Below are 26,666 nucleotides of genomic sequence, written 5' to 3'. Positions count from 1 at the left end.
TGATCTTAACTTTTTTACCTTTTCTTGTTATATTAAACTTGTACTTCTTCTAATTTGTACGATGTACTAATAATAAAAAAAAGAAACGTGGCTAGCGCATGCGCCTTTGGTGCTCATAGCCCCAGGTTCGTTTGTGTTAGCTAAAATGGCTAAACTATGAGACGTTAAATTTTATATATATATAAAACTTCATCACAAATTTATCTATTTCTCTTTTTTGTGATAGGAGAACTTTTCCAAGACACCAACAATAATTCGGACATAGTTGATGTTAAATATTAGAGGCAACAATGACAAGAGAGAAAGTCGTTATATCTGGTATCTCAGGGAGATTTCCAAACTGCAATAACATGAATGAACTTAGAGAAAAACTTCTGAACAAAGAAGATCTCACAACAGCAGATGATACATGGCCAAAGTGTAAGTATATATGTATTAATTCTTTATTTTTACTACGTATTTAACTATATACTACTAGTTGGCAGTAGTGATATTACTAAGGTTCATGTCATGAGTACGATAGCTCATAGTGTTATCACTAGAGACCGGATGTTTAGGCATTAAAAACCTACAAAATAGGCAGGCAAATAGGCACTAAACATCCGGTCTCTAGTGATAACACTATGAGCTATCGTACTCATAAAATAATATATAATTTTAAAAATTAAACTCAAATTTTCAATAATGCTCAAAGAATATAGAAACATACTTGTTTATTAATACCTTCTTTTATTCTATATATAGAAACGAACCTTGACATACATTCCATGTATATACTTTTATATTATATATTATTTACATATTATATATTATCAGGGCTTGAAAAATCCACTTGCCTGCTCACCAGTGCCAAGTACTTTTTTACATTTGGCGAGATATTCTGATCAATCAAAAGCAATGGCCGCCATACAGCAAGACATATCCATACGAAATTCAAGAATAAATAGCACACTCTCTTTCATTTGTAAGAGATATATCAATAAAAAAATATGTATTGATATGTTTATGTGTCGTAAAGTGATTTTTGTTTATTTGTATAAACATTGTGCCTGCAAAGTGGTGTGGCCAGTAGACGTTTTGGCGGGCTAGGCAAGACTTTTCAACCCATATATATATATATATATATATATATATATATATATATATACACTAGAATATATCACCCGCTTCTCTGGGTTGAAATGAAAATTTAAGTGCACAACTCCGTATCTCATGTGTTTAGTACCCGTAAAATATACTATTTTCGTTTTTAATGGCATCGATTTAAACGGCGTCGGAAAGATCATTGATCATCTCGGCGACCCCGAAAAAAGTGGATTCGACACTAATATTGGTCATTTTCTATCCTTTATATATATAGAATGTTAATGAACTATACCAACAAACTGTAAGAGTTGATACCTCAAATAAAAATAAGAGAAAAAGTTTATATTGACCTATGGTGAAAAGTGCATAGTTTCAGAGCTAGGACTGTCCAAAATCGCGAAAAAGCCAAATTTCAATAGGTCCTATTTTTAATTCGAGTGACTGTTGATGGTGGTCTTTATCAGCATAAAGGAAATCGCTCATACGCAATCTAAAAATGCATATACACTTTGTCGGTATAGTTCATTAACACCGTATATATATATCCCTCCCCCATGTTGCGGGCCATGGCATCGGAAGTGTCACTGTTCATCTCAGCGACCCGCAAAAATGTGGATTCAGCAATAATATCGGTCATTTTCGATAATTTTTAAATATCTCTTCCTCCCCCTCCCCCATGTTACGGGATTGAATTTGAATTTAAACGGGATCGAAAGTATCACTGCTCAACTAAGCGACCCAGAAAACTATAAATTCGACACTGATAGTGACTGTTTTCGATCATTTTAATATCTCTCTTTCTCCTCTTCTTCCAAGTGGCGGGGCTGATTTTGGATTTAAACCGGATCAGAAATGTCACTGTTCATCTGAATGATCCCGAAAACTATGGATTAGACACTAATATTGGTCATTTTCGATTATTATTATTATATATAGCTCCCTTTCCCCCTCCTCTGTGCTGCGGCACACAGTATCAGAATTGTCACTGTTAATCTCAGCTTCTCCTAACACAATAGATTCGACACTAATATTAGTCATTTTCGATCATTTTTAAATGTTTATCCGTTGTATCCTCCCCCTCCGCAACTATCAGGGCTGAACTTAGGTTGAAACAGCATCAGAAGTGTCACTGTTCGTCTCATCGACTCCGAATACTATGGATTCAACACTAATATCGGTCATTTTTCATCATTTTTAAATTTCTCTCTTCTCCCCTTTCCTACGTTGCATCGTCAAAGTGAATATCCTAATGTGTCCCTGTTCCTAAACTCATGTATGTTGAAAATTTGATTCAGATCGGTTGGGTGGTTCAAGAGTGATGAAGTCACAAAGGCAGTCATTTTAATTTTAATTTTTTACATATATCTTCCCTTCCCCCTCCCCTAGGTTGGCTCGTCAAAGTAAAACAATAAAAAACACCCAAGGCTCTACCTTTATATATATTGAAATTTTGATCGAGATTGGTTGAGTGGTTAAAAGGTTATTATGTTTTGTTAGTTTTTATTTATACATCCCCCTTTCCTGCCCCTCCCCTAAGATCTACCGTTAAAATGAAATTACAAAAATATTTCCAGATCCGAACCTGATGTATCTTGAAAATTTGATTGAGATCGGTCGGATAGTTCAAGAGTTATTAAGTTACAAAAATGGTCACTTTCAGCCTTCTATTAATTGATTTTTACATATCTCCCCCTCCTTCTCCTTCCCTACGTTGCTCTGTCGAATTTAAATCATAAAAACGATTCCAGACCTGAACCTCATCTATGTTGAAAATTTGATCAAAATCGGTCAGGTGGTTCAGGAGGTATTAAGTTTTATTTTTTTTCAATACCGCCTCCCCTCCCGCAACCCTCAGTTCTACCATCAAAGTGAATAGCCTAAAACCAGCCCAGCCTCGAACCTCATCCACGTTACACATTTGATCGAAATCGGGCGGCGGTTCAAGAGATTTAGAGTCACAAACATAGTGATTTTCAGTTTTATATATACAGGGTGGTAGGTAACTCCACCGACAAACTTTGGGAGGCGATTCCTTATATGAAATGAAAGAAAAAAGTTCTTATAAACATAGGTCGAAAAACGTCTCATTTCAGAGTTATGAACCACCGAAAATTCGAAAAATCATGTTTCGAAACGCCCTGCCTTAGAAACTATAGGGCGTATAACAAGCGGTTTAAGGAATTACAAAGGAACTAGTATGCGAATTATCTAAATATCCATGTTTTACCATCCTCCGTTATCGGCGAACTATAAAAAGGAAATTGAGGTATAGGAACTCCTTTAAGTACTAATAACGCGTTCGTTTCGCCGATAACGGAGGTGAAACATGGATCTTTATGTAGTTCGCATACTAGTTCCTTTGTAATTCCTTAAACCGCTTGGAATCGGTCCTGTAGTTTCTAAGGCAGAGCGTTTCGAAACGTGAATTTTCGAATTTTTGGCGGTTCATAACTCTGAAAGAAGACGTTTTTCGTCCCATGTTTATTAGAACTTTTTTCTTTCATTTCATATAAGGAATCACCTCCCAAAGTTTGTCGGTGGAGTTACCTACCACCCTGTATATAGATATATTCCCAATGAAATCTTATTTTAAGCAAAATGCATAAATAGGCAACATTAGGCACTAAAGCAATTATTTAGGCAGTAAGGGGCGAAATAGGCAAAATAGGCAAAAATAAAATTGGCTTAAATTGCAACTATAACCTGCCATATAAACTTAAAAACGCTATTCTTGATCATATCTTTAATATTAAATAATAGGCATTTTGTCTAACATCCGGTCTCTAGTTATCACATATTTCCTACTCATTTACAAGCCTCCAAATCTGTAAACGTGTATTGTCGTGCGCGTTAACTATACACGAGAGCATGAACTTGTGGATTACGTCAATGAAATGAAGTTCTCTCGCCAATTTATTCTCACTTAATATTGTAGCACCATTGGAAAGTTTTCTGTTCTGAGATGGACTGCAAGCATATAGTTCGTTTCAAATAGTAAGTATATTTGAAGAGAAACCACAAAACCAGAGACAGTTGGAATTTTCATGAATAGACTTATTTCAGTTATTTGCGTGATTAAGATCTTGAGCTATATATATCACTAATGAGCGGAAGTAAGTGAACAATTAGCAATTTTACGCAGGGATTATTAAGGTTCGGGTTTTTATGGCCCGAAATATTTGCAAATGTGAAGACATTTATGCTCTAAAAATTCTGAAGAAAGACAAATTATAACCAAAAAACAAAGGCATCTTTGGGGCTGCAGGAGTGGAGACAAGCAAATGCCTCCATGATATTTAAAGACGTATTTAAAATTTTCCCCGTAGTGGATGGAAATATTTTCCACCAATATTCAATAAATAAATTGGCCTTGAAGTACCTTTGCAGACGTGGAGAAGGAGAGACCGAGGTTGAGATTGCACATTCTTTTTTAAACTGATTGATGCAACACTTTGATCCCCTTACCTTTGATGGTGAAAACTCATCATATATCGTCAATACCCAAAAAGGTGTTTGCTAAATTTATGCACACATACGTCGGACCTTACCAAGTGGTATCTGTATCTCGAAATTCGGCGAGATTGCAAACTCTGCAGGGAGAAAACATAGGAGTTCAGAGTTTTGACAATCTGAAACTGTTTCGCTGCTCAGAAGAGAAAAGAAAGGAATTATTAGAAGGATGAAAAAAAAGAGAGAGAGAAAAACTTAGTTTATAGGTTAAGGTTAGGTTAGGATTGATTAGAATGTATAGTTGTAATTAGAAAAAAAAAAGGATGTTTTATCTTGTATAGTCTAGTAATTTAGTAGTAACAAAAAAAAACCCAACTTAAGAAGAACTCATAAGTTCAGATTTTTTTTTTCTTCCGAAGCTCCCGGAGGATGTTACCTTATGCCCAGCATAACGTAACATGGCCCGATGCTTTTGAGCACCTTGTATGTTGGTAGGAAAATTTTAAAATTTATTTAGAATGTTAAGAGAAACTTTTATTTTATAGTAGAAAACCGTAGATCGAGAATTTTGCGTAATTTTAGTACAACAGAGCGTTTCGATAGATGTTATATGAAGATTACATGATTATTAATTATATTCTATATATTTTACGCATTTATCCATGAATATATTATTATTTTAGACGAATAAGTGTATATTTCAGCTTTTTCAATGGTTTTCAGTTTATTTCTATTCATATTTCGGCATAGGGAATCTTCACAAGAAAGCTAGAAATTTTATTTCGTAAAATCTTCTTCAAAATTCCAAATTAATAAAGTCAGCCATAATCCCTTCTTGGTGCATCTCTTTGTTTCGAAGTAAAATTATTTGATTGGATAATCCACAATCACAGCTGCGGCTGAGATTTCGGTTTTCTTTGATCTTCGCACAGAAGCCTATCATCCGATCATTACGTCATGATTATCTTCCAATTAGGGATCATCTTCTTGTAACTCTTTGTCTTACGGCGTCAGCCATTTCAAGAGTCAGACGTGCAGTGTTTAGCGTCTGCAGAAAAGTGGAATAATTTGTGATCACATTAAATTGTGTTAAATTCTTCGTTTTGGCGAATATTGAAGATTGTCATAAGAGATAAACGTACGGTGTTTTGGTGTTTCAACAGATTATTAATCCAGAAATAGTCCAATTGGGAAGTGATTTCGTATAACATAATGGATACTAGCATGTAGATGTCTAGTGTTATGGAATGAGCTCCTTAGCAAATTTTGCGTTCTTGATCAGCCAGAGAGCCTAAGAGAAGCCAGAGGAGACGGTGAAGGAGAGAGAACGTTGAGTAGTGGTGCAGACATCGAGGAAGAAGAAGTCAAGCCACGCTCGATGCTTTTTCCTGGATAGGTGCTGTAGGAGTTAGTATCCTAAAACTGTTTTGAGACCACGTTTTACGAGTTTCCCAGGAATCTCGGGTGGAAAAGTCGTCAGGAACTTTTTTTTTGTTAGTAATATATCCGTTCAGTCGCTGTGTAAGAAGAGGATTCAAGTAAGTAAGGAATAGTGAAAGTGAAACTCAATCCAGGTATTTGGCGTCAAAATTTCCTTGTTCTGACAAACATGTGTGAATATATTTTCTGGTGTACGTGTAATATCCGTAATATGAAGCATTAAGTTCGTAAAGTTTCCCTCAACGCCGCACACATGTAGATTCAGGCAATGTGACATCGTGTTTTCATTCGATGGGGGGGAAAAAGAAAGCTAGAATCTCAGCACAGAGCGATTGTTGTAATCTCAAGAAAATGTGTGTACCACACACACATTTTCCCCAGTGATGAAAAGATGTTAGATTCCCCAAAATCTAGAAAGTATTCATTTCGGTAATTCTGCTCAAAATTCAACTTTTAGTTATTTTGGCATGTTTTCTTTGGTTTTTTTGAAATAGAATGATTACGAATGTTGAAGATGTAATCAAGTGTCAGATTCACGGCTACTGTCAAGTGCAAGGGTACATGCATTTTGCGTACCGGTAACTGAAAACTTTCATCAATAGGCTAAACCTACGTAATATTTTAAAAATCTGATACCCATCAAGTTAGAAATTGCAATTTTTGTTAATTACTAGTAAATATCTTTTCCTTCTTTTTTTAGAAACTCAATATATATTCAGAGCGACACTGATGCAAAAATGACCACTGCGTCTTCGGTATGAATGTGGTAGCGAAACAAAACAAAATATAAATGCAAAATAAGTATGGTGCTTTATGAAATAGATGTGTGATTTTTTTTTTATATACATGCTTGTTTAGGTTAAGTTAGTATAGTTAGAGTAGGGCTTTAGGTTTAAGTATGTCAATATGTACATGAATGTTTTGCCTGTGCTAGATTGTCAAGTGGGTCCGAGCTGAAAAGAGGTCGCGAAGAGCGTAAATCCTCTACGCCGGCCACAATCTCGACGCACAGAGGAGTGTAAGCACCAAAGAATATGTAAACAGAAGCAAAATTAGCTAACCACAACATGTAGGCAGTGAAGTTATTATTTTCAGTAGTGTTTTGTATTTTCTATTGTGTCCTTTTGTTTGTTTTTGCGTGTCGATACAATGTCAATGTTCTAGAAGGCGAGAATATTAAATGAATATTAACGAATATGAATATTTCGAGAATATGAGCAAAAGTAAAGAATGTTTCGGCTCTGAAAAGTATAGAAATCGATTTTATTAATTTTATTTAGATGGGTATGTCAGTTCAATGTAAAATATTTTCCTGTTAATGAATATTTTGTCCGATAATACATTCATGAATATTTTAAAGAATAAAACTTACTAGCCGTGAACGCATCTTTCTTTTCGAATACGAAATCTAATTAGCTTGTAATTTTAAGAAGTCATAGAAATATGTAGTCGATGTTTTTGGTATGCATGCGAAGCATGATCAAAACAGAGAGCAGTATGTACAGAATAAGTTTACTGGGGAAATGAAATAGCTGTGAAATTCAGGGAAAAGACTTTCCTTAGTGTGACCGAGTTGAAAACAACCGAATCTGTAGAAAATTTCTCATTTTATCAGTTTCGATCAAAATCTCAGTTTAGACTTTTTTTTTAATTACAAAATTCTGTTTCAAGATTTTTTTTTTAAATTCAGATAGGGCTTTCACAGACAACATCAAGATCTTCTTTGTGCTCAGTGCCAGCTCCACTCGGAGGTCGGTGTCCTGTGTCTGTAGTCGTGGTTCACAACCTATTTCCGGATGGGACGTGGATGATGAACTGCAGGCCTGGATATCGGACTGCGAGTCGAGACGGAAGAGAGTTTGGAAGCTTTATATTTCGGGCCAAATTTGAGTTCTGTTTTCCGTAGATGATTGGCTTGGTGAGTGTATCGGTGACTGCTGATGACGAGCCCATACGGGCCCAGTAGGTTCGGTGTCACTAGTCAGTGATACATTCGACATAGCATGTCATCTCAAGGAAAGGGAACATCATACAAAACACAGAAAACACAAATTAAGTCGAGTCAATTCATTTTATTTTATACATTATTTTTTTTTAATAGTAAAAATGGCGACCCTTATCCAGGATTTCTGTTGTTTCAATCCTACGCGAGCGCTAAGGAAAACAAACAATCACAGCAGAGTATTTGTAATGGGGATCATTATGACAATCGCTGCATTGAATGAATCATGGTTACTTCTGGATCTGTATGTGCGTGATGTTGTGGGAAACAAACTTCATGAAAGTGTAAATGTCTGTGGGTAGCAGATCAAGTAACGAATCTCGTCATCCGAGTGAATACATATGCTGTTCTGATGAAATTGCAGGGTTTAGTGTTTATTGTGACAGTTGTTTTAGATGGGTACATGCCCAATGTTATGGTTTGTCAGAGGAACAAGTGCAGGAGTTAGACAAAAGCAGTGAGCCGTGGTTATGTAAGCCTTGCCTGGCGAAGCAGGTGACAGTGTTGCCACTGCCGAAATCTCCGGAAACTGAGAGTGATGAAGGCGAACGTGTAACGCGGGGTAGCCCGAATGATTCTGATAAGGAAGAAGGAAGTCGAGGAAACGTAGCTTCCGGTCCAAATGTGCAATTAACGGACTTTGCGGCCATGATGGAACGCTTCAGTCAAACCTTAACTGTAACCCTAAACGAAAAATTTGAAAAGGTGGACAATAAATTTCAGGATATTAGCAGTAAATTTCAGGATGTTAATAGTAACTTTCAGGCGATGAGCAATCAAGTCGACCGTAAATTTCAGGATATGAATGAGAAATTCGATAATGTTAAGTTTGAGTTGTTACAAACGATTAATGAAAAAGTAGCCCATGTGAACGAAGACGTAGAGGCTGTTAGGTCGGAAGTTCGCGATTTATATACCTCTGTTGGGAACTATCAGAATAAAATAGACGCGCGGGTAGATGCCGTTGAGGAAGGTCTCCGGTTATCGGTTGAGGCGCGGAATCGACGATGTGACGACTTGACAAAGGAGTTCTCACATCTCGAACTCAGTACCCAAAGGTCGTGTCAGGCACTTGAAGCCAGGATTCAGACGTTAGAGGGAAAACAAAACCAAAGAAAAGATAAACGGTGTAGTCGTAAACGAGCGCGAGACTTTGTTGTCGGTGATGAAATCGAGTCTGACGGGACCGAGTCAGACATCCAAGTGGATGTACCGGTCTCTTCAGTTGGGGAGACTCGTACTATTCCCACGGTGACTGTCTCTGTCTGTCAGCCGACCAACATTCACGGCACAAATGTCCTTCCCTTTGAATTATCTTCCCGTACGTTGAACTTAAACAAGTCACATACGTCCTGTGTTGAGACAATAGGTTGTCAGGCGTTGTCCAGGAGGTCGAATCCATTGCTAGTTTCACCTCAGGTGTCAGGATTTTCCAATCCTAGTTGTCGGTTGAACCATGTGGTGTCCTCTAGTAATGTAGCAGACATGACTCCTTCGTGTGCTGGAGTTCAGGAGGGAATATGTGGTCGCGCGGTGGTATCAATGCCAGACAACTTAATTTCTGGACAAAATTACCAACACTATTCCATTTTCGGTCAAAATCACTTGGGTGCAAAGAGCCCCGTCGTTGGCCACAATTCTCCCGTGAACCCCAGTAGAAGCGAGGAGGGCATCGGTAAGCGAACTCTAAATTTAAGACTTTCTGAATTAAATCACTTACCCACATTTTCTGGTGAATACGGTTTGGCTAGAACATTTCTAGAAAATTTGGAACAAACTTTTAAGGTAATTTCGGCATCAGAACACGAACGTCTAACCTTGGTACCTTGTTGCTTAACAGCTGGGGCCAAGACATGGTTTCAGACTGTATGTCAAGACATTAATAGTTATGCGGATTTTGTGCGTCTGTTCCGAGAACACTATTTTTCGGCGAGAATGGAAAGGTTGCAAAAGAAGTTCATTCAGGGAATGAAATACGATCGAGCGAAGTACAGCCGATTAACGGACTTTGCGTGGAAAATTGTAGCAGAATATTATGCTGTGGCACAACACCCGGATGAAACCGAACTGATTGAGATAGTCTTGGATTGCTTACCAGCTGGTGATGCCAAGTTGTTGAGGGCTGTTGAGCCAAAGAACATTCAACACCTTATGGTGAAAATAGCTGAGATAGAGGGACATCCAGAGCCTAGTGAACCGGTCACGGATAAGAAGTTTAGACGCTTTCAGGTACGTCAGGCGAAAGTCGTCAAAAAGACAGAAAGGTCAGGGAAACAAACCACCAAAGATACTTCGTCTCAGACGGAAGAAGACGAAAGCAAGAGGAAGGAAGGAAGTTCCAATGGCAAAGGAGATGACCGATTTTCCGGAAACCGGGGTCGAAGAAGGAATTTTCAGTCTCGAAGACCATGGCCCAATCAAGGAAGACCGAATTGGGTAAGAGATGGTAATGGAAATCGGAATGCTCCGTATGGGTACAACCAACGCTACTATCCAGCAGCGATGAGTTATGGGTATCCGCGGGGTACATCTCAGACATGCGCGCCAAACGCGATGAACTCAGCAGGAGCGCAAGCCTATCCGGGATACGCGCCGAATTTACTTCCTGGAGGGGGAGTGGCGGCTCCCACGTCCACTTCTTCCCCGGGAGTGAACATGGCGATGTCCACCGGATGGCCTCCGCAATATACGACATTCGTACCTACGATGGCTCAGCCACCAGAAACGAACGGGAATAGTTTGGGAAATGCATACCGCAGCCCTCATTAGGGGAGAGTGTGGACTGCGATGTGGATTCCTCAACTCCCCAGAAAGAACAAGATCGGTTCGCGAGTAGTCAAAATTCCAATTTGGTAACAACCTCGTTCGATTTTAATTCTAACCTTCCAAATTCAAAATTCAATATTCTGGCAGATTCCGAAAATCGGGAAACAAAATTGGGCACGCCTCTGTTCTCGATTCGTTTCGTGATCGACGAGAAGGAGTGTGACTCCAGTGCGGGAAAAGGTATCCTTCTAACGTATCCTTCGCCCACGTTAAGTTGTTCAGTTGGAAGTTTAACTCTAGTTTGCATTCTGGATTCTGGAGCGGACACGAATTTGTTGTCTGGAGACGTTTGGAGGAGGATCAAGGAGATTTATCCGTCAGCTAAACTTCGTCCAAAATCCAACATTTCATTACGAGGTTTCGCAGGAGACGAATCTTTTCAAGTCAAGGGTTTTCAGATTCTAAATTTCACGATTCAAGGTTACGTTTTCGAGGTTCCGGTATATGTGATTCAGAAATTGAAAACAGATTGTATTCTAGGTTTTCCTTTTTTCATTCGGTATCATGTTCTTCTAAATTGTAAAACGAAAGAAGTCTCTCTTGAGACTGATTCTGGTCAGACCATCTCCATCAACATGGAAAAGCAGCATTGTTGTCGAGTCACAGTTGCGGAAGTATCATCAGATGAAGAGGAAGACTCTTTGTACCAACCAGCTATTTCGAAAGAAGACATTCAAAATTTTGTTTCTCAGAGAACTGATTTGGATTCGGATTCTAGGAATCGTTTATTTTCTTTGTTGATCAGGTTTCGTTGTCTTTTTACAGAGAATCCCAGAGTCGTGAAGGTTGAGCCGTATAGAATACAGCTTTCAGACGACGTACCCGTGGTAGGAAAGTTGTATCCTCTACCTGTTCACCTCCAGAAAGAATTTGAGCAAGTGCTGGACAAATGGTTGAAACTCGGAATCATCATAGAAGGTCCTTCACCTTACAGATGCCCTGTTCATATTGTGCGTAAGGCGTCTGGAGAGCTAAGGCCTGTAGTTGATTTGCGTGGTATCAATGAGCGTGTGATTGCACCAAAGATTCAAGTCGAACCGATCTCCGATCTAATCGCGCGAGTCAGTGGTGCAACCATTTTCACCTCGTTGGACTGTACGCAGTCATATCACAGTGTCCCGATCCATCCAGACTCTTACAAATATGTCAGTTTCATTTACAAAGGTCGTCAATATCAAATGACACGTCTAACCATGGGTTTGAAATCATCTCCAGCAGTTTTCCAATCAATCATGCATACTTTTTTCGGCTTAGAACCTTTCAAAAACTTTCTCATTGTGTACCTTGATGACGTCCTTTGTTTTTCATCATCTATTGACGAACACTTTCAGCATTTGGAAAAGGTCTTTGAAACTCTTCGTTCGGCAAATCTTTCGCTCAATTTTCAAAAGTGTAATTTCCTTCAATCACAAATTCCTTTTCTTGGCCACATAATTTCAGGATCTTCAGTCGAAATTAATCCCAAAAGTAACGAGGCCATCCGTCACTTTCCTCTGCCGCGGACTAAGAAAGCTTTACGAAGATTTCTTGGTCTCGTGGGATGGCGAAAGCGACATTTTCCTGACTTTGCGGGGTTAACAGCTCCATTTTATGATCTTCTGAAAAAGGACCGAAAGATTGAATACTCTCCGGAGTTACTGGGAAAATTCGATCAGTTGAGAGAACTTTTAAGTAGTCCTCCCGCACTTGCGCAACCGGACTTCAATCTTGATTTTCATTTGTACAGCGATGCATCTGCGGAGTCGTTGGCCGGCTATGTGGCGCAATATCCCCCGGGACAGGATGATCCGGAGGTTATTGCATACGCGAGTCGGCGAATAAAACCGCACGAGGCCTCGTTGTCAGTGTTCCAGTTGGAATTAGCTGCAGTTCTTTTCCTCTGCGAGAAATTTTCATACTTAATATTAGGTCGTCGGACTACGGTCCACTGTGACAATGCTGCAGTCACGTATGCTTTCAGTTTAAAGAACCTAGATGCTCGAACAACTCGTCTTCTGCTTAAACTACATCGCTTTGATCTTCAGTTCATTCACATCAAAGGCACAGACAATGAAATCGCAGACCTGTTGAGTCGCTATCCTCCAGAGATTCCTCAGGCAGAAGAGGATCATTTTGTAAATTTCTTGACCGCGGAGGACACGGACTTCTTGAATGTCACGGAACTGAAGCGAGAACAGCGGAAAGATCCGTATTGTAGAAAACTACATGCCATTTGGAAGGGTTGTCAAAACAATACTAGGGTACGTGTGGAGAATAATTTAGTTTACGTCAGAAATTCTCAAAATTCTGTTTGGTTGCTGGTCATTCCTTCCAGCTCAGTGAAAAATATTGTTTCGGCAATTCACAACAAAGGCCATTTTGGAGTGAAGCGATGTTTGTCGTTCGCTAAGGCCATGTTCTATTGGAGAGGGATGCGTGAGACTTTTACAAAGTATATTCAAGAGTGCCTTCTTTGTGCACGAACCAAATACTCCTACAGGGTGATTAGAAAGGAGCCCTGTCATGTTGAGGCGTCTTCTTCCTTTGAGAAACAATGCCTCGACCTGGTCGGGCCTCTTCCTAAGAGCCAGGGATATAAATATATCTTGTCCATCCTGGACGTCTACAGTCGTTTTGTGTGTTTCTTCCCTCTTCGGACGGCACACACAAGAGAGATTGTGGCGGTCCTTGAAAAGAGATATTATTATCAGCTACCATACACGAAGTATTTGGTGAGTGACCAAGGTCCGCAGTTCTTATCGGGCGTCTGGAAAGAGTTTTGTCAAAAACACCGGATAAAACATACTTACCACGCCATACCATCCGGCTTCTCATGGCATTATCGAACGCAGACATCGTGACCTTCATCGCATTCTCCGCCTGTATTGCAGTGACAACCAGTCCAAATGGAGTAATTTTCTAAAAGCAGCCCAAGATTTGTGCAATCACTCTTGGTGTGATGCTCTCGGATGTACTCCAGCGGAGCGTTTCTTAACGTATTCGGCATCCAAGAGCTTCAAGGAAAACTTCATTTGGCCCAAAGAGACGGTGCAAGTAAATGAAGACAAGAAATTTGTAGTTTCTGTTCCGGCAGCAGAACCGAAGAAGGAGAGAAAGCTGCGGAAACAGCAAGACATCGTCACAGAAGGTTCTTTGGTGATGGTGAAAACTCATCATATATCGTCAATACCCAAAAAGGTGTTTGCTAAATTTATGCACACATACGTCGGACCTTACCAAGTGGTATCTGTATCTCGAAATTCGGCGAGATTGCAAACTCTGCAGGGAGAAAACATAGGAGTTCAGAGTTTTGACAATCTGAAACTGTTTCGCTGCTCAGAAGAGAAAAGAAAGGAATTATTAGAAGGATGAAAAAAAAAGAGAGAGAGAAAAACTTAGTTTATAGGTTAAGGTTAGGTTAGGATTGATTAGAATGTATAGTTGTAATTAGAAAAAAAAGGATGTTTTATCTTGTATAGTCTAGTAATTTAGTAGTAACAAAAAAAAAACCCAACTTAAGAAGAACTCATAAGTTCAGATTTTTTTTTCTTCCGAAGCTCCCGGAGGATGTTACCTTATGCCCAGCATAACGTAACATGGCCCGATGCTTTTGAGCACCTTGTATGTTGGTAGGAAAATTTTAAAATTTATTTAGAATGTTAAGAGAAACTTTTATTTTATAGTAGAAAACCGTAGATCGAGAATTTTGCGTAATTTTAGTACAACAGAGCGTTTCGATAGATGTTATATGAAGATTACATGATTATTAATTATATTCTATATATTTTACGCATTTATCCATGAATATATTATTATTTTAGACGAATAAGTGTATATTTCAGCTTTTTCAATGGTTTTCAGTTTATTTCTATTCATATTTCGGCATAGGGAATCTTCACAAGAAAGCTAGAAATTTTATTTCGTAAAATCTTCTTCAAAATTCCAAATTAATAAAGTCAGCCATAATCCCTTCTTGGTGCATCTCTTTGTTTCGAAGTAAAATTATTTGATTGGATAATCCACAATCACAGCTGCGGCTGAGATTTCGGTTTTCTTTGATCTTCGCACAGAAGCCTATCATCCGATCATTACGTCATGATTATCTTCCAATTAGGGATCATCTTCTTGTAACTCTTTGTCTTACGGCGTCAGCCATTTCAAGAGTCAGACGTGCAGTGTTTAGCGTCTGCAGAAAAGTGGAATAATTTGTGATCACATTAAATTGTGTTAAATTCTTCGTTTTGGCGAATATTGAAGATTGTCATAAGAGATAAACGTACGGTGTTTTGGTGTTTCAACAGATTATTAATCCAGAAATAGTCCAATTGGGAAGTGATTTCGTATAACATAATGGATACTAGCATGTAGATGTCTAGTGTTATGGAATGAGCTCCTTAGCAAATTTTGCGTTCTTGATCAGCCAGAGAGCCTAAGAGAAGCCAGAGGAGACGGTGAAGGAGAGAGAACGTTGAGTAGTGGTGCAGACATCGAGGAAGAAGAAGTCAAGCCACGCTCGATGCTTTTTCCTGGATAGGTGCTGTAGGAGTTAGTATCCTAAAACTGTTTTGAGACCACGTTTTACGAGTTTCCCAGGAATCTCGGGTGGAAAAGTCGTCAGGAACTTTTTTTTTGTTAGTAATATATCCGTTCAGTCGCTGTGTAAGAAGAGGATTCAAGTAAGTAAGGAATAGTGAAAGTGAAACTCAATCCAGGTATTTGGCGTCAAAATTTCCTTGTTCTGACAAACATGTGTGAATATATTTTCTGGTGTACGTGTAATATCCGTAATATGAAGCATTAAGTTCGTAAAGTTTCCCTCAACGCCGCACACATGTAGATTCAGGCAATGTGACATCGTGTTTTCATTCGATGGGGGGGAAAAAGAAAGCTAGAATCTCAGCACAGAGCGATTGTTGTAATCTCAAGAAAATGTGTGTACCACACACACATTTTCCCCAGTGATGAAAAGATGTTAGATTCCCCAAAATCTAGAAAGTATTCATTTCGGTAATTCTGCTCAAAATTCAACTTTTAGTTATTTTGGCATGTTTTCTTTGGTTTTTTTGAAATAGAATGATTACGAATGTTGAAGATGTAATCAAGTGTCAGATTCACGGCTACTGTCAAGTGCAAGGGTACATGCATTTTGCGTACCGGTAACTGAAAACTTTCATCAATAGGCTAAACCTACGTAATATTTTAAAAATCTGATACCCATCAAGTTAGAAATTGCAATTTTTGTTAATTACTAGTAAATATCTTTTCCTTCTTTTTTTAGAAACTCAATATATATTCAGAGCGACACTGATGCAAAAATGACCACTGCGTCTTCGGTATGAATGTGGTAGCGAAACAAAACAAAATATAAATGCAAAATAAGTATGGTGCTTTATGAAATAGATGTGTGATTTTTTTTTTATATACATGCTTGTTTAGGTTAAGTTAGTATAGTTAGAGTAGGGCTTTAGGTTTAAGTATGTCAATATGTACATGAATGTTTTGCCTGTGCTAGATTGTCAAGTGGGTCCGAGCTGAAAAGAGGTCGCGAAGAGCGTAAATCCTCTACGCCGGCCACAATCTCGACGCACAGAGGAGTGTAAGCACCAAAGAATATGTAAACAGAAGCAAAATTAGCTAACCACAACATGTAGGCAGTGAAGTTATTATTTTCAGTAGTGTTTTGTATTTTCTATTGTGTCCTTTTGTTTGTTTTTGCGTGTCGATACAATGTCAATGTTCTAGAAGGCGAGAATATTAAATGAATATTAACGAATATGAATATTTCGAGAATATGAGCAAAAGTAAAGAATGTTTCGGCTCTGAAAAGTATAGAAATCGATTTTATTAATTTTATTTAGATGGGTATGTCAGTTCAATGTAAAATATTTTCCTGTTAATGAATATTTTGTCCGATAATACATTCATGAATATTTTAAAGAATAAAACTTACTAGCCGTGAACGCATCTTTCTTTTCGAATACGAAATCTAATTAGCTTGTAATTTTAAGAAGTCATAGAAATATGTAGTCGATGTTTTTGGTATGCATGCGAAGCATGATCAAAACAGAGAGCAGTATGTACAGAATAAGTTTACTGGGGAAATGAAATAGCTGTGAAATTCAGGGAAAAGACTTTCCTTAGTGTGACCGAGTTGAAAACAACCGAATCTGTAGAAAATTTCTCATTTTATCAGTTTCGATCAAAATCTCAGTTTAGACTTTTTTTTTAATTACAAAATTCTGTTTCAAGATTTTTTTTTTAAATTCAGATAGGGCTTTCACAGACAACATCAAGATCTTCTTTGTGCTCAGTGCCAGCTCCACTCGGAGGTCGGTGTCCTGTGTCTGTAGTCGTGGTTCACAACCTATTTCCGGATGGGACGTGGATGATGAACTGCAGGCCTGGATATCGGACTGCGAGTCGAGACGGAAGAGAGTTTGGAAGCTTTATATTTCGGGCCAAATTTGAGTTCTGTTTTCCGTAGATGATTGGCTTGGTGAGTGTATCGGTGACTGCTGATGACGAGCCCATACGGGCCCAGTAGGTTCGGTGTCACTAGTCAGTGATACATTCGACATAGCATGTCATCTCAAGGAAAGGGAACATCATACAAAACACAGAAAACACAAATTAAGTCGAGTCAATTCATTTTATTTTATACATTATTTTTTTTTTAATAGTAAAACGCTGGTCCACTGGTGTTAAAGACTACTTAACAAAAGAAAACACAAAAGTGAACGAAAGAAGCGTTGCACCTACGACTTGCATATCCATAAGAATAAAAGTTGAAATTAATTCATAGTTTGTAATATCGAACCCTTGTTCTGATATCATCTTGAACATACATTGCTTTTTCTTTTCAAAATTACCAATTTTGTCATGTATTGAACAAAACACCAGAAGAGAATTCGATATTACATACAAAAAAAAAAAAAAAAAACTACTTCTTGAATTTCATAGCTGTTTTCGCACGCTTTGAAAATGTAGTTGGAACAAATAAATATTCATATCCTTTTATTCTGTTGCAGTGTTAAGACTAGCTTTATCGCATGTATTTTCGCTATGAGTAGCAGTAGACTAATAGTCCTCAAATATTGTAATCAGCGATTCATTCAATTAGTCGCATTATTACGGTTTCAGATAACCAAGCAGGTGCCCGACAACACAGCTTAGAATGACCAGAACTACGACTAAAAAGTGTAAAACCATATGACTTCTCACAACACTGCCTACAGTATCTAGTATCCGCTATCCCAAATTATTAAATACGTGTTTGCATGATTATGTAAAAGTGGAATCAATGGTCCAAAAAAAAAAAAAAAAAAAAGTCACCAAACTTCCAGAGTATCGAACTTTTGCATATTTATTAAACTCTCAAATGTGTTAACAAGACACCAGAACAGATTATAAGTACTCAGAACAAAATTAAAGATAAAAACATTTACAGAAATATTTTTCAAATCTAACAATTCATTTATCCAGAAAAAATAATGACAGCATGGGCGCCCGATGAAAATTTTCTAGGGGACTCATCTCCCTGGTTACTATACATCCTATTGCATTTGACATTTTTTATTTGTATTAAGAAATTTAATACGTTTTCATTGGCTATGGGAGCGACCCCCTGCCCCCTCCTTCGGGTACACATGAGTGACAGTATACTATTTCTGTAATATGAAAAATTCCAGTTGATGCAACACAATTTACGTAATGCTGTACTAAGTACGGTAAACTACGAAGCACTTTATTATTATTATTATTATTATTATTATTATTATTATTATTATTATTATTATTATTATTATTATTATTATTATTTCAACATTGTGGTTCTAATTCTAGCTTCACCAGCACTCGTAGTTGGCTACATTATCATAAGAACTTTAGTTTATACATCCAGCAGCTTCTAGGTTTCGCATCGTTGCACTTTGGAACGAACTGCTTGCCACGATAGGTCACCGAACAAAGTTCGGTGCTTTCCCATACATTACCTTGCTTAATGTTGGATTTCCAGGATATCTTCAACACTAGTACTGTATATATCACACCAGAAAACCACACACTAAACACACAAACAAACAAACAAACAAAAGAAAGAAACCAAACAAAACAAAGCACAACACATCCGAACCTACGCGCCATCAATCCACGCTTCAACATGTGTTTTTTCTCTCCAATGCGCATGCCCGACACAAGCATGTGACAGGAAAACGGTCTCCTACCATTATTTTAGAAAAACGGTAAACCGTATATTTTTCATGGTAGGAGGCACTTATTTTCACGGTTATTGGTTACAGTGATGATAATTTTAATACTTCGTGGATTTTGTCCGCCTTCCAACCTCTAGTAATTGCAAGATTTCCAGAGGAATATGTATGTAAAAACAGAAACATTTGCTACGAGGTTTATTTTATGTAAAAGTAATACTAATTCTTATAATGAAAACATATATAAGCATTTTGTATAATACCGAAAGTGACAACTCTGTGTTTTCCTTTACCTCAAGTTACTGTAGACATAAAACAAAAGAATTATCTTTATTTGGGTTTTAAATAAATTACAATGTAGCATCTACATGTGTTAGCAATTACCTATTGTACGAAGCTGTATATAACACTCAGAAATCAAAATTTCGTGAAGTTCTTCTTTCAACATAAATTATATTTTATAAGAATCAGACACATTCGGGGAAATATGAAGAGATAAGTTGATTGTCAAAAGCTCTTATATGGAAGTTTAAATTTTAGTGTGTAGGTCTATAACTAAATGATCTCTAAAATACCGAGGCATTTATTTTGTAAAATTCGTATAGTTCTACGTCTGAGGTGGTGTTTTGATTTTACTATTAGATAAAGCAATAAAACTGAAAAACGTTATTTAACTATTTGGCTAATTTAACGTTTATCTATGAAGATAGAAACAAATATTTTATTATTGATTATTATTATAATACGTTATTAATTCTGCAAACTGATCAATTTCTGTGAATATAATACAAAGTAAATAACTTAGATAAAGGCGTTTGTACTGCATTTTTAGACTACCTCTTAAAGTTAGGAAACATGGAAAATTGGTTAGTACCAAAAAGACAGGTAGGAATGTGAAAAACTTATTAAATTGAGCAATGATTGCACTGTTATAAAATATGTATGGTCTGATGTAAAAATTTGAATTTCGTAGATTATCAAGAATTACCTCCAAGGAGAGGGAAACTCAATAATATGGAAAAGTTTGACGCATCATTCTTTGGTATACCAGAATCTCATGCAGACCATTATAGTCCCACGTTGCGACAAATACTGGAACTTACTTTCGAAGCTATTGTTGACGCAGGTAGGTTATATCCTATTCAAGATTTAAATTGTATAGATATTAGTTGTAATTCGAACTCATTAACATTTATAAATCCAAAACATTTTCTAATTTTCCAGAACAATTTTGTAACCTCGTCCTTTTCCCCGCCTAGTATTTCTTCCCTTCCAGGGAAAATGTTTTAAAAAATGTTGACGCACGTATATATTTAATTTAAATGGGAAGTCGATATACCAACTTTCACATTTTATACATTTTACATTTTACTACAATAATTGCCACCCCGATTCTCTCCGTTTCCCGTCGAATTTCCAAAATCTTTCGTTAGTGATATCTTACGTCACAAATCCTACGCACTGTCAAAACTTAAAGTTTCTACCCTAAGTGGTTTGGCTTCAACGTCGATTAATCAGTCACTTACTCAGAACTTTTTCTTTTATATGTGGATAAGAAGTCCATTTCTCCGAATCTCGGAAGGGTGGAGACATGAAATTTGGTATATGGACTTCCCATTTAAAATAATTAGAGACTTGTTTCACAGTTCTTTTTAAATATTTCCCTTAGAAGAGAAAGAAGGGAAGAAAAACTGCTGGAAGAAAAAACATCCAAATTTCCTCCTTTCCGTCGAATTTCAAAAAAAAATAAAAAAAATCCTTGGTAGTACCTTACGCCACAAATCCTACTAATTGTCAAAGTTCCAAGTTTCTAGCTTAAGCGGTTTTTACCTGGGCGTTGATCAGTCAGTCAGGGAAAAAAAAAAGATTTAGATCATATGGTATCAGATAACGTTTTCGCCAGCGTGGTATATTAGTTTCACATGAGCTTTTGTCTTAATTTAATGGGAAAGTCGTTGATTGTACACAGTAGGGGAGAAATTAGCCTTTGTTTCCCCCTATTGGAACTATATACAGTGGACTCAATTTATTAAGTATGAAAATCTACAAGATATACAAAATTTGCAGATAACTATGTTACGGCCATTTCCCCCAATCTAGTTTAACTAACTAACTAAACTAACTCTATGGCCTATGAAACCCGGAGGTTCAATGCCGCGTTCACAAAAGCTCTCCACTGACTTCTATCCTTAGCTAATTGCATCCAGTTTCTACTCTGTATTCCAATCTCTGCGAGATCCATCTTAATATTGTCCTCCCATCTGCGCCTAGGTCTTCCTAATGGTCGTTTTCCGATTGGTCTTCCAGTCAAGACTTTGAAAGCGTCTCTACTTTCTTCCATTCTAGCTACATGACCCGCCCATCTAAGCCTCCTAGACTTGACGACCCTAACAATGTTGGGTAAACCGTATAAATTATGTAGTTCCTCGTTATGTAGTTTCCGCCATTCCCCATTCCCGTTCCTCTTGGGTCCGAATATTCGTCTCAGGATCTTGTTCTCAAATACTTTCAGTCTATGTTCTTCCCTCAGAGTAAGTGACCATGTTTCGCAGCCATACAGAACTACAGGCATGATTATCGTTTTGTATATTTTAAGTTTCAAATTCCTCGACAGAATTCGCGACGACAAGAGATTTTGAACCGAATAGTAACACGAATTCCCTGCTTTTAGTCGACATTTAATTTCTCCGTGAATATGATTTTCCTCTGTTAATATTGATCCTAGATATTTGAAAGTATCCACTTTATTAAAAGTATTATTTAGTATTTTAACGCACCCATAATTTGCTGTATTCCGGTCCCGACGCACTTCCATGTATTTAGTTTTCTCTGCATTTACTTCTAAACCCATGTCCCTGCAAGCATTTAATAAGATCTCTGCATTTCTTTCTATTGTTCTCCTATCATCTCCTATTAAATTTACATCATCAGCATATGCCATAACCTGGTGAATACCGTTCAACTGTAAGCCCTGGTTGCTATCTTTGATTTTCCTTATAGCGTATTCCAAAACGAAGTTAAATAATAATGGCGACAACGCATCTCCTTGTTTCAGGCCAATCTAGTTTAAACTTAGTATAAAGAATAATCAGTTCAAATCATTAAACTAACATGTTTCAAAGTTAACCGTGTTTCTCTTAAACTGAGTTACAGATAATTGAAAAATATGACTCTAAGTATTCCTTGAAAACATTAGTATATAATGCTTAACAAATCATTTCAACTACATACAACAAATTTGATATTATATTTAACTTACAGTAAAAAGTTTGATATGTAGATTAGCAGTATTTTTTTTAAATCGTTAAACATGGAAATTAAGTTTACATTAAGAATACGTGAAAAAATAACTGTAGTCTTCAGAGAAAGCACTTTGAATATCTTGTTGAACTGACATAGAATAGAAACTGCTTTTATTCAATTTATAAAAATGTTTACGGATCATAATATTTTCTTCATATTTATTTCACTTTAACCCTTAATTTACGATGCCCGAAAACCCAGTATGCTTCACGGTAATGCGGGATATTTAAATGATATTTAATAGTCTGTAATATGTGAAACAAAAGCTATAGCATCACTTCTATTATGTACAGAGACTTGAAGTAAAAATCATTTTGTTGCCCAGGATCTCTACTATAATTTTTGATGGCATTTGAGATACTTTGTCCGAATTCAGTGGAGTCAAGGGGGACAAAACCCCAAAATTGTAGAAAAATCATACAATTGGAGTAAAAGAACCCCTAACCCACCCGTTCTCGATTCAGTTTGTAGAAAATTGTAACTACAACCTTCCCAATGAAAAATCAGTTTGTTTCAGGTCGAAATATGAAATAGTATTGTTACTATATTTTTTTCTGACACCTTGTAAATTGAAAAGAAATGTGTGAAATTTACGTCATTGTAATGTCTCGCAAAAAAATATTATTATTATTATTATGACGTTGATAAATGAGACCAAGTTATAAAATCACCTTTATATTCTTAGGCAAAGTCCCTGCTATAAGTTTTGGTGGCATTTGAGATACTTTGTCCGAATTCAGTGGGGCTAGGGGTCAAAAGCCCAAAATTGTAGAAAAAATCATAAATTTGGGGAAAAGCCCCCAAACCCACCCATTTTGGATTTGGTTTGTAGAAAGGGAGAGAAAGAAGAAAACACAACCCTCTTTGGGTTCTGTTGCACCCACGCTAAAAACAGGTTTGGCGCAGAACTCATATTACTCTACAGGACAAAGAAGCAGCCCCCACCCCCGCCCACTAACGTTGGGTGACCGAATTCTATCATGGGTTTCCCTTCTTCTGCCTGCACATGCGTCTGCTGTTATCAGAAACATTAAAAAAAAAAAACGCACGAAAAATTTCTTTCTGCGTTTTAATTTTTTAAAAAACAAAAATACCTTTTTCATTATATGGAGCCGCAAATTGATAATTGACGCTTAACTTGTAGGTATGGATGTAAAACGTTTTTTCTACGAAATTAACAAAAAACCAGAAGTTCTCAAACGAAGAAACGCGAGTATGAAGGACCCATGTGGCGAAACGTCATATCACGTGAACCGTACCGTGCGATTTTCTTTTTTGCGTGATATGACGTCTCCTAGTTTCTAGGGGTTAAACATTCAAATTTATACATCTATCAAAAATATACAATGAAAAAGCATTTTCGTAATCATCCTATTGTGGCAAATCCCTATCTTACCCCTGTTGAAAATATATCACTATAGTTCTGAGTTAATCTTACAACATTAACTACATAATACTTAATCTACGTGTCCATTCTCTTCCTATCTTTAATAAGCAGAGTATGCGCGGTGTTATAGAACACGCCTATCTGTACCAACATAATGTTCAAGTAATGATTAGGAAAAGCAGTTTCTTACCTTGCTTATACTCCAACTTCTGGATTTGTGAATTTATCTGTATAACACCTCCACTACCGCTCCAGTACTGTATTCTGTAAATAAAAAAAATAAAAAACATGCCTCAATGTAAATGTAGTTTGTACCGATCTTCTTTCTTCTTGAGAAGTTCGTTAACACGTAATTTATTTTGAAAAGATGAAGTCCTGTGCACAAGCTTTATTGTATTTTCACGTACATGTCTTGTAGCAGATAATCTCTTACAGCATAAGTCCACGTTTTTCAACCACAACCACGAAATAACTATAGGTACGAACTGCATACTAACAAATGGCGCCTTTTATTCAACATTACGAGAGAACACGAATGAGTTCGGGTTGTATCGGAACCGAAGACTCCCGAAACTTACCGGAAACACATGAAAGCTCGTACAACACCATTACACTGCTTATACAGTATGTGTAACAACTCCGAGTCTATTTTTTTATAAATAAAGCCTAGGAGCAATATAGTGCTATACCACAATTATACTTTCTTTTATTTATTCAATAACTAGTGTTAAAATTAGTTAAAACTGGAACTATTGGTAGAAGAAATGTGGAACCTTCCTTTCTAATACCATTTTCCACGAAGAAAGTTGGTATTCATGGAATTTTTTGAAAATTTAATTTTCATTTATCTCGAAACTATTCAAATGTGGTATAGCACTATATTGCCCCGAGCCCTTCAGATATAGATATTGAAAACATAATTTAAATATACATTATTGAAAGTAAATGTTATATGGCATAATTGAAAGTAATATTTAGAATATTATTTCTATAAATACTTCTCACATTTGCTTCACATTTATGTAAAATGTAAGGTAAAGGAGCAATCATAGAGAAAACAAAGATAAATTGCTTTTAAATAAATGAATATTGTTAATAAATTGTTCATTATTTTAAGAATTTGAGTTACAAAGTTGTTGATGTTTTTATTTCGAAATCTTACTGAACTTCTGATACCTGTAGTTGCCTAATATCTGTATTTGTTACTATATTTATAAATTTTATTTATTTATTTATTAATTTTGTAGTAGTAGCACGTAAGTTAATTGCTTCAATGTTTAACTGGATTTATACAGCAATCAACTCTTATTACTATTTTAAAGACATATACTCTTATTTGCTTAACATGGATACCAGTAATTGACGAGAACTTATAATTTATTGAAATTAAATATTTTGATTTTTAGGTTTCAATCCGACGATGTTAAGAGGTTCAAAAACAGGTGTGTTCGTTGGATCTTGGCTTTCAGATGCATTTTGCAGCAGAGTGAACGACGAGAAGATTGAACCCACAAGCAAAGATATTGAATGTTTTAATACTATGTTATCCAACAAAATTTCATTTAAATTTGGATTTACTGGTATGTATTTCACCATCTGATGCAAACAATTGGTTACTTCCTCTCTTTCTGGAACTCTATACCCTTAGACCTAAGTAAGATTGCAGCAGCAATCATTTAAATCTCTTTACAAAGCATAAATTTGAACTATGAAAACATTTTTTCACTATTCTGGTAGATATTTATTTTTTCCAATCTTTCAAGATAAAATTCTTGGCTCCTTATTGGAACATTCGAGAAACAAAATTATTCATGACCATGATTTTTGTTATAAATCAGTATTTGTCTAGTAGCATGAAAGTTAAATCTCACATTTTAAAGAATGATTCATTCTTGCAATTATTATTTTGCAAGATACATTGTATAATGAAATATGCGTCTTCTTCATTGTGTTCGCCGTTTCTTATGATAAAATGGGGTCAGCATTCCCATCCGTAATGTTTTGCCTTCATTTACTTCTGTTCTTGTAGTCTTCTATTCTCTTTCCTCTCTTTCAATTTTGCTTGCACTTGAGCTTTCATCTCGTTTTGAGTCTATCCTTTTCCTCCTTCCTGACACTTGCAGCGTTTCCAACCTTATTTTCACATATTTGTCAATGTCACTTCTTTGCTCTACATGCCCAAACCTCCTTAGTTGCTATTCCTGCAACCTTTTACTTAATGAAATAACATATACATTTTAATTTTAGATCCTGTTATTATATACTGTAGGCTAAAAGAAAAGATAGTAAGGCTATTTAATAATGGTGAAATAATTGCTAATATTGGCAAAATGGAAAGTAGCGGGAACAATCCCAGAAAATTCTAGGACACGGTCTTTGTCCAACTGAAAACCCACCTAACTTAATTAAACTTAAAAGAGCTGCGCAAGAGAGACCTCTTTTACCATCATGTTGCCTTTCGTTAAACTTATTAATAAAATAATATTCTTATAAAAATATTATTGTAAATATTTTACCTATAATGTCCAATTGAAGTGTCTCCTTAGATCACAAGATCCTCCTTATCAACGTACAGTTGCACATAAATAACTTACTTTCTACTCATCTTTGTGGAAGAACTGGTATGTCTAACGGTTATGCAGTGCATAATTGTGAATATGAAAAAGTATTTCTATAAAGTGCTTGAGTTAAAAGTTGTTTGATAGAGTATGTATATACAATCAGAATATACCTAATAATTACACGATAAAGGTGCACCTGTTGTACTTAAAACAGAAAATATCATGTTTATTTGAAGTTCACTGTTATGACTAGAAGGACACAATGTTCATTACATGTCTAAATTTCGAATAAAGTTTGTATCTCCCGTGTATCATAACGCTATCGCGTTATTCGAGTACAATGCGGTGGTAAATTGAATAAACTGTAACTGAATAAACTTTATTTAGACTTTGCTTCAAAAATCAGGAAATTCGGTGTTAGGGAA

At 36.6% G+C, this 26,666-nt stretch overlaps 1 protein-coding gene across 1 annotated transcript in view; it reads left to right on the top strand.

Annotated features, from left to right (window-relative positions):
* Window positions 1-258: 258 nt before the first annotated feature.
* LOC145679016 (fatty acid synthase-like) overlaps window positions 259-26,666 on the top strand; it is a 126,066-nt gene continuing 99,658 nt past the window's right edge. The window contains exons 1-3 of the mRNA XM_081749617.1: window positions 259-420; window positions 19,964-20,116; window positions 25,087-25,260. Coding sequence (XP_081605743.1) covers window positions 291-420; window positions 19,964-20,116; window positions 25,087-25,260 — 457 coding nt within the window. The 5' untranslated portion in view covers window positions 259-290. The remainder of the gene's footprint in view (window positions 421-19,963; window positions 20,117-25,086; window positions 25,261-26,666) is intronic.

The sequence above is a fragment of the Thermobia domestica genome, chromosome 2 (genome assembly GCF_964235325.1).
Source record: "Thermobia domestica chromosome 2, izTheDome1.hap1.1, whole genome shotgun sequence".
NCBI classification, from domain to species: Eukaryota; Metazoa; Arthropoda; class Insecta; order Zygentoma; family Lepismatidae; genus Thermobia; species Thermobia domestica.
This window is presented reverse-complemented; position numbering and strand designations above follow the sequence as displayed.